The sequence below is a fragment of the Hibiscus syriacus genome, unplaced genomic scaffold (assembly GCF_006381635.1).
Source record: "Hibiscus syriacus cultivar Baekdansim isolate YM2019G1 unplaced genomic scaffold, ASM638163v2 tig00109948_pilon, whole genome shotgun sequence".
In the NCBI taxonomy this organism is placed as follows: domain Eukaryota; kingdom Viridiplantae; phylum Streptophyta; class Magnoliopsida; order Malvales; family Malvaceae; genus Hibiscus; species Hibiscus syriacus.
The window spans coordinates 231,371-240,801 of NW_024062536.1; the positions used below are offsets into that span (position 1 = coordinate 231,371).

The 9,431-nt window shown below is 33.1% G+C and overlaps 1 protein-coding gene and 1 non-coding gene across 2 annotated transcripts; one reads left to right on the forward strand and one right to left on the reverse strand.

The window, feature by feature from the left end:
• Window positions 1-768: 768 nt before the first annotated feature.
• On the reverse strand, window positions 769-5,136 carry LOC120210981 (fructose-1,6-bisphosphatase, cytosolic). The gene is made up of 11 exons (XM_039209618.1): window positions 4,821-5,136; window positions 4,698-4,745; window positions 4,542-4,616; window positions 4,389-4,450; window positions 3,756-3,822; window positions 3,528-3,641; window positions 3,347-3,433; window positions 2,492-2,628; window positions 2,303-2,389; window positions 1,150-1,225; window positions 769-949 (listed from the first exon to the last, which is right to left on the reverse strand). Exons 1-11 carry the CDS (start codon window positions 4,977-4,979, stop codon window positions 836-838), a joined length of 1,026 nt encoding a protein of 341 aa, XP_039065549.1. The 5' UTR covers window positions 4,980-5,136; the 3' UTR covers window positions 769-835.
• Window positions 5,137-8,671: 3,535 nt separating this feature from the next.
• Window positions 8,672-8,773, forward strand: LOC120210986. The gene has a single exon (XR_005524552.1). It is a non-coding gene; the product is annotated as a small nucleolar RNA R71 (small nucleolar RNA).
• The last annotated feature ends 658 nt before the right edge of the window (window positions 8,774-9,431 follow it).

Genomic DNA, 9,431 nt, shown 5'->3' on the forward strand with positions numbered 1-9,431 from the left:
TCACCCAAAAATGACCCAACCTGAAGTCTATTTGTACCCGGTAAGATCCGACTTGAATTTTTCCTGTCAATAACGTGATTTGAACGAGATCCAATTTGAATTCCATCCGAACCTGATATTTAACTGATTCGAGCTCAAATCGTTTTGACCTGAAATGATATTGATCGAACTAAAATTAACCTGACCCGAACTCGAACTGAATCTGATTTCAAATCAATCTGAAAATGATCCAAACTGAATTGACCCAGACTCGACCTTATCCAAGTCAGACCATTAAATTGACTTGATATAATATGTATCTGATCTAACCTGACCTAACATGATTTGTCCTGAAACTTGAAGGATTACTTGATTTCACATCAACTAAATATAAGATATTAGAGAAAATTTCCCAAGTCCTAACGTATCCAATCCATAGAAAATGCAAGTTGCTAGAATTAATTACTCTATAAAAAAATTATTATAATAAAATATTTTTTAATAATTTAAAATAATTATAAGATAATATTTATTTATAATATTTTTTAATTATTAACAACGCACATACATACATAACTACTTGAACTAAAGATCTCAAAAACAATATTCGTTTTAACCACCGAAACCATACATCATTGAAAAGAAAGCATTTGCTAATTTTTTTTATTTTAATGAAAACTAATAAATCAGAATTAGTGAAGAAGGCAAACAAGTTTAAAACTATATTAATGGATAAACAGTAGTAATCTCATTGCAAAAGGAATATATCTTAGGAAAAGATAATTGAGAAACTTAAGCCAAATAAAGGTATATATAACGTAAGTGGACTGTGTTAGATGAGAATTTGTACATTTATTCATTCCTCTTTCCCTTCAGCAGCATAGAGAGCTTTGATTTCTTCAACATCATCAAAGCTGCCAAGAAATATAGGAGACCTCTCATGTATCTTTGTTGGCACCAAGTCAAGTGCCTGCAAAAAATACGTGTCAGATAACTACGAATTGGGATATACATGATTTTATACAAGGAAAACAAACTTATAAAATTTAAAAAAAGGTTCACTTGTAAGATTTTAGGAGATAAAAATAAATTTTCAATAAAAAGAAAAAAAATCTAAAATATATAAGAATTTAAAATTTTTAAGGGCTTGAAAGATTCTAGTTTAAATACCCTTAGTTTTCCAGTGAACGCCTGACCTCCAGCTTGCTCCATCAAGAACGACATCGGAAACACCTCATAGAGAACACTGGTTCACACAATTTGTCCAAAGAGTCCGTAAGTAGTATAATAAAAGAATGTTATATAGGGACGGACACATGATTTTATGTTAAAAAAAACATATTATTAATAAAAAATACAAAGAAATATTTAAATTATATAAAAATTTTAATTTTTCAAGCCTACTGTGCCTCCCCTTGATCTATCCCTGGCTATTAGGGGTGGGAATAGGTCATGTAGGCTTTTAATAGGTCTGAGCCTGGCCTACAAAGAATTTTGTAGGCTTGAGTCTGGCTTGTAGTCAAATGTTTTTTTTTCGGCTCGGTCTAACATTTTTAAAAGTTAATTTGATTAAAAGTCTGACTGATTAAAAACTTATTTAAAGTCTCACAATAAATATTTAATATTTATTTTTACAAAAAAAAATAACACAGGTTAAACAAACATTTAATAAAACTTGCACTTCTCCGAGAGTAGAACTCATCGGGAAACATTTAATAAATTTTGACTTTGAAGGATAAGTGGTGTTATGCAATCGATAATCACCGCAGGCGTGGCACACCATCAAATGCTCCACTTTTGTTGTTCCCAAAAAAATTGCGTAGAGTATATATTAGCTACTGGGGTGGGGCATGGGTGGCTTATAATATATATATTAGTTGTTGTATATACTAGCTTTCTAGGCTTATAATATATTACAGCCTTATAACTATGTGGGAATTGAATTGGCAAGACCAATGTTGGTGTTCTTCACGTGGGAGCATGGGTGGCTGTATGGGGAGTTAAACCTTTGCTCGTGGGTGGTGCTTGGGCAGTAGGGTATGGCCGTTTGGCATTTTAAAATAATTTATGTAATATATTTTTTGGGTAAAAAATTATCGTACAGTGTATATACATATTTATATAGGCCGTCTATCAGACTTATAAGGTTTTATAATAAGTCTAAACTTGGTCTATTTAAGTTAATAGGATTTTAAAAAAAATCAAGCTTGACTTTTTTAACAAATAGGTTAGGCCAGATTTATAAGTCAGGTTGTAGGCCCTTGTAGGCCAGCTTGGCCTATTCCACCTCTATTGGCTATATCCATAATCGTATTTAACGTACCGTAATTTTCCATTGGGGCTCTTCTTATCTGCAGGGTACAAAAAGATGCCTCCATACAGTAATGTACGATGGACATCAGCTACCATGCTGTTCATTCATAAGCTCGGAATTGTTCAAACTTCAAACTGTTCAATGATGAATGATAGAATTTTAAGATAATTGCAGTAATGACAGATTAATCTATGATACCTTCCAATGTATCTCAGAGACTTGGAAGGGGACCCGTCCTTTGGGAATTTGCATTTTTCCACATACTTGGCCGTTGGACCATCCCAGTACTTAGCATTTCCTTCATTGACTGAATAGATCTTCCCCTTCTTTGGAATCTTCGACAAATAAATATGATAAAACCAATGCTTGTAAATTATTATACAGAATCAAAATGTGGATCCTATGATGTAAAACAACTAGAAATTGGACATAGAGAGCCATTTGATCATGTTTGCTGTGATGATCAAGAATGGTTTAAAGGCCTACAGAATTTGTTGTAATTCAAATTTCGTAGAACAAGCAAGAGTTAGTATCATGTGCAAGGCATATCAAAGAAAGCAAATAGAGTAAATAGCTAACGACACCAATTTTCCGAGGTCATAATGATAAAATTACTTCTCCAACGTTTGTTCAAATGATGACTTTGTCCTTTATTTTTTTAACATTTTAAACGTCAACGTTTTTATTTTTTGTCAAAGCAAACTCTGTTGGGTTGAAATTGTTAGTTGACTAATGGTTAACATATGTTAATGTGATATTTTTACATGTGTTTAATTGCTAACGTGACACATGCTACATTCACTTTGGGTGATGTGGTACATGTCACGTCATCACTTTGGGTGATGTGGCACATGCTGCATAAGCAATTACACACATGAAAATGTCATGTTAACAACATGAGTTTACTGTTAGTTAACTAATAATTTCCATCAAAAGTCTGTTTTGACAAAAAACTAAAATGTAACGGACTAAAATACTAAAAAAAATAGGAAACAAAGTAATCATTTTTGCAAACGCTGAAGTAATTTTGTCATTATACCTTTTCCAAAATACCTTGATATCAGGGTGAGTAAGTATGAACTCTCCAAGAGATGGATCAAGGGTGAAACCATTAACTCCTTCGCCGGTGCTCAAAACAAGCTGCAATACCAACACATTCAAGTGTTAAGTATCTCAAAGGATAGAAATGATGGTAGCAAAAGCAAAGGAATATGTAAACAAGTAAGCATAATACCGTGCAAGAGCTTCCATACATGCAATAGCCAGCTGCCAGCATTTGTTTCCCCGGTTGCAGTACATCATCCAGAGTTGGTTCATGGCTATCTTTCATCATGTAAATCCCAAAAATCTAAATCAAACAGAACACATTCAGTTGATCACTGCAATATCAAGTTATCTTAGAACAACAGATTACCCCCTAAGAACAAAATATGAAGATGCATTTTGGGATGGGGACCCATACTGTTCCAATTGATACTCCACAGTCAATGTTAGAGGAGCCATCCAGTGGATCGAAAACAACACAGTACCTGAATTATTGGAGATAAATTAATATCAATTTTGCATGAGGAAAAATCTTATATGCACACATTTAGTTAGTTTGGGGTGAGTAAAAATCTACTCGGCTCGAAAAAATGATTTTTTTAAACTTAACTCAACTCGGATAATCTTGAGTTATAATTTTATTAATTCGACTCGACTCAAAAAATCTCAAATTCTAGTCGAGTTATAAAATATAACTTGAATAACTCAAATTTTTTGATAATTAGTGAATTGATTTTCAAGTTTGACTCAAATCGATCAACTATGTATGATATATGTATATAATAAAAATATGAAAAAATATATATACAATATTATATACTGTTATAAAAAACCGTTTAAATTAGAGTCAAATAATATCACAATATTATACATATTTATAATTAAATTTAAATAAAAATTCAAATAACTTCGCTCGGCTTGAATTTTATAAATTCTACTTAATTTTTTTTTTTAAATTTGAGTCAAGTTATATAATATAACGTCAAAATTTCTAAACTCGACTTAATCGAAAATATAACATGAGCAACATTATGAAAGACAATTAAAACACCTCCCACGCTTTGAGGGCTCCACAAAAGTTGCCTCTTCATCTTCTTCGGATACAAGGATGCACTGGTAATAACATGATAATATGTTTGAGAGAGAAATCTGAGAAATATAAACATCCCTAATGTTTACTAAAAGGGATATCAAAACTACTCACCGTTTTGCCACTGCTTACTAAAGCCTTGACAAAAACTTCATTTGAAAGCACATCCAGTTTCTTTTGCTCTTCACCCTTTAGTCAAAATAGATTGAGTTACTCAGTATGAAATATATATAGAAATTGTTCACTTGGAAATATTCCATGACTACTTGCCTGAACATTCGTCTCCCCGGCGAGTCCAATGAGTTTGGCAAGGCCAGCCTGCACCAGTAAACGTAAAACAGAATACAACAGATTACAACTTGTTTGAGGGAAAAGAATTAAAAGAAGAAAGACCTTGTTAACAGCAGTGCAGACAAACTTGCAACCAAGAACGATGTGGCTAAGCAAGATGGTGAAATCCCCACGAGACTCGGGATACTTGGATTGTTCGTTCAACACGTAACGTGTTATGGTCATCAAATCTGTCCTGTGAGCATCTGCTGCATGGTCCATCTTTCTTCTCCACCCAAAACAAAAACAAATGCAAGAGCTTGAAAAAGAATAAAGTGACCCAGTAAAGCAGCAGCAACAAAGAAAAATGATTTATATTGTTTTATTAATATGTTTAAGAAATCAAGGAGAGGTTGTGGTCGCTTTATTCGAGGTGCAGAGTGGATAAAGATTGTTTGAGGAGGACAGTAGCCAGTGAGTGATTGGTGGAGGGAGGGTCTATCTGCTGGAAATGGAAGTTTCGGGTGTCACGTGGACGGACCAGAGCAAGGAAGCGAGGGAGTGGTCGTTGTGAAGATAAGGATTTAAGGATTCTGTTTCCTCGTCCTTTTCTTACAAGTTATAATTTTTTTTTCTTGGGTGAAGATAGTGTTTTGTTTGAGTTTATCTATTATTAAAGTTATTAAATTATTGTTTGCTTATACAATATTTATTTGTATTATTTTATTAAATTATCGATTATTAAAAATTATAAAATAATTATTTGATTATTTATATATTTTAAATTTATTATTTTTATTAAAAAATGATGATTGTTGTTGGACGTTAATCAATTGATTTAGATATAATAAAATATATTTTAATGATATCAATTGACAGTGTCGTTGTTTTCAAACATTAACTCAACGATATAATGTTTTAAATTCTAGCTCGTCGATATAATGTAAACGGAGAGCCGATTTACAAAATGTAGCTTAAATAACTATGAGATTAGATTTTATTATATCTAAATCAACATGTCAACATCCATATTAAATAACCTTCAATTTTAACAAAAAAAAATAACGAGTTTAAAACATATTAATAGTTTTGTGATCATTTTATAATTTTTCATAATTAAAGGACTCAACAAAGATAACATTCTCTAATAAGAGATCATTTTATAACTTTCAATAGTTGATGTACACAAACAAAAGAATACCGTATAATCATTGTTTTGAAAACCAGACCGGACCGGCCGGTTCAACCGGGAACCGTTGCCTAGTCCGGTTCAATCTAAACCGGTTGAACCGCTACTAGTGAACCGGCCAAAACCACTGAACCGTTCAAACCGGACCAGCTGAAAAACCGAAATTTTGTTTTTTTAAAAAAAATTAAACCAAACGTCGTTTGTTAAACGAGCCAAGTCGAACTCGAGTATTGCTGAGCTCGACTCGAACTTGAAAACTTTAAAAGTAAGCTCAACTCCACTCAAACTCACAACTTAAAAATTATCAAGTTTAACTTAAACTCAAAATAGAATATTGAAACTTGAACTCAAAAAGGCTTGAACTAAAAAAAAATTTAGAAGCTCAATTGAAGCCTAAAATTCGAGTTTGATTGAAGTGAAAGAATAATTCACTCAATGCTCACCAAAAGACTCCATGATTTTGAATGTCAAATTACTTCTATTATTTATAAAAGTTAGTTGTGATGCTCTTCTATGTTTCTTAGCAATGTGGGATTGTTTTGTTCTCATATTTTTACTCTTTAGACTTTTGGGATGCTCTTCTATGTTTCTTAGTCATGTGGGATTATTTTTTTTAAAAAAAATTAAACCAAACAATATTATTTTGTTATGATTTTTTTAGCCCCAAATTTATTTTTTAATTATAGTTATAATTATTTATTATTTAATATGTTTTACCTTAAATATTATGTTGTAGTTAATTTGAATCATTTTGTTTCACTTGATTTATGATTTTTAATTTATATGTTATAACTACTTTGAATATGTGATATAAAAAATTATTTTTTATTAATATTTTTGGTATTTTTATTTAATTTTTTAAATAATTATGACGTCGTCTAGTTCTTCCGACCGGTCGGACCGGTTCGACCGGTTAAACCAATGAACCGGTAACATGTCCGGTTCGCTAACCGATCCGGTTCTCAAAACCATGCGTATAATCGAAAAACATTTGTGTACTTCACCTTATTTTTTTTCCTTTTAGTCGTGATTTTAGCGAGGCGCACAAGGTAACACCGAGGTTTGTATGAAACTAACACCCTCTGGGTGAACCATTAAGCACTCGAGCTATGCTCGAAGTAAAATATTAAATTGAAAAATATTGTCTCTAAGCGTGAAGAAATCCCAACATATTTTGCATTCAAATTTTGTTCGTGCATCCTTGTTATCGGCGGGAAAATAGTTTGCATTCAAATTTTCAATAAGCATGAATATTGATTCGTTGACTCTGAAATCATTAATTAAGTTTATATTTCACTATAAAAGTTTAAGGAAGTAGTTTCCTTATTTTCGTTATGAATAAGCGTCGGGAGCAAGGACACTTACATAAATTTATGTTAGACGTATGAATTTAAAAAGTTATACTAAAATTTTTTAAGGGCTATAAAATTCTAAAATTTTAGAGAGTGAAATTAGATGATCAATAAAAATTTAAAAAAACTTAAATTATAAAAGAATTTAAAATTTTTTAGGGATGCGACCACACCCTGACACCCCCTCAATTCATCCCTAGTTGAGAGTAATGTGATGGCGGAAACAAATGATAAACATATAGATTTATTTTGATGAATTTAGATATTTAGTGTTAATGTTTTTATGGATTCAAGGAGAAATTGCCCTGAGGTTTGTTGTTCATAGAGGAAGCAAGTTGACCAACTTGATTCTCAAGGCACGACTAGAAAGAACTCCCTTGAATGATCGCCTCAGTCCGAGTGATATGCTCCCTCATTTGAGCTTCTAATGAGGCCAACGAGTTTGAGTTAGAGGATTGTTAGTGATTAGATTAACTTGATGTGGTTACGTCATAGTGCTGAAATTGATGGGAATGTGGTTGCATTCTTTGTTACGACTACCTTTGATAGGTTGATTGTGCCTGTGTTGGTAATTGATTGTAAGATTGTTGCGTGTATTACTGTAAGAATTGCTGTTGTGGCCAACTATAACTATTTGGGCTTTGAACAATGCTACTCAAAGGTTGGCTCTCAAATCGTTAGCATTAGATTGTTGCACAAAGCTTGATTTGATTAGATTAACTTGATGTGGTTACGTCATAGTGCTGAAATTGATGGGAATGTGGTTGCATTCTTTGTTACGACTACCTTTGATAGGTTGATTGTGCCTGTGTTGGTAATTGATTGTAAGATTGTTGCGTGTATTACTGTAAGAATTGCTGTTGTGGCCAACTATAACTATTTGGGCTTTGAACAATGCTACTCAAAGGTTGGCTCTCAAATCGTTAGGCATTAGATTGTTGCACAAGAGCTTGATTTCACCAAGTAGATTGGTTGCGGTTGAAAGCACTGTTCCCATAATTGTTGTTAGAAGCATTCCCTCTTAGGTTGTTGACAAAACAGACATTCTCCATATGTTAGGGACAATCCTCATAACTTTGATTATCGTCGCATATCTCGCAACTGAAAACTAGAGTCTCAATTTACTTAGTTGTCTGAATAGGTACTCCCTTAGAAGTGCTATGTATATTCTTGATGAAATTTATAAGAGTAGAGACCTGAGCACCAAGAGTTGAGATGGTGTCCAACTCAAGGACACCTGAAGAGCATCTGTTTGTGGCTGTCCTAGAGATAAGGTATTGATAATCATTTTGGATCAGACACTCCAAAACATCAACAACATCATTATATGTACAATCCAACAGTGGACCATTGGCAAAGGCATCCATAATGTTCCTCGTCTGTGCATTCAACCCATTGTAGAAAATTTCAGTATGAGTTTCTGGCTGAAGACCATGTGTAGGACATCTACGTAGTTAATCTTTAAAACGCTCTCATGTAGTATGGAAGTTCACATCATCAGCCTGCTAGAAAGAAGTCATATCATTTCGTAACTTCGCATTCATTATGGATAGGTTGAACCTGAGCACAAACTGTGTCATCAGCTTATTCCATGACGTGATGGATCCAGTAGGTAGGCCTAAGAACCATGTTCTCGCTCTACCATGCAAATAACATAGAAATAATTGCATCTTTATGGCATCATCCGGAACCCCTTGTGAGAATGAAACACTAATAACAAGAAAAGATTTAATGTGCTCTCTAACATCCTCATGTAGTTGACTAACATATTGTCCATTTGAGTTTAGCATCTGAAACATGTCCGATTTTAATTCAAATTTGTTTGCTTGGGTGGCCCGTCGCACCAGGCCCGGTCATGACATTTTAAGGGTCTTAGGCCAGAAGGTGATGACAAGAAGACAAGTGGGGACCATACCTAGATTTCTTCATCATTAAAATGTGCCCCCACTAAATTATTATATTTTCGAGTTTTTTAAATAAAAAATAATGTTTAAAATATTTTTTAATTATTAGAACCCACTAAATTACCATATTTTTAAGTATTTAAAATAAAAAAATATGTTTAAAAATATTTTTAATTATTAAATTTAAAAAATATTTTAAAAATAGGTCCCCTCCAAGCTTGAGCCCTAGGCGGTCGCCCCCTGGCCTGCCCAGGGCCGGCCCTGGGTCGCACGACCTCAGCTTGCAAAT

Coding starts and splice junctions, on each gene's coding strand:
- LOC120210981 (XM_039209618.1), bottom strand. CDS start 4,979: ATGGACCATGCAGCAGATGCTCACAGGACAGATTTGATGACCATAACA. Junction 3,823..4,388: donor GAGCCCTCAAAGCGTGGGAG/GTGTTTTAATTG, acceptor CCAATAATTCAG/GTACTGTGTTGTTTTCGATC. Junction 3,434..3,527: donor TGTATGGAAGCTCTTGCACG/GTATTATGCTTA, acceptor TTGGTATTGCAG/CTTGTTTTGAGCACCGGCGA.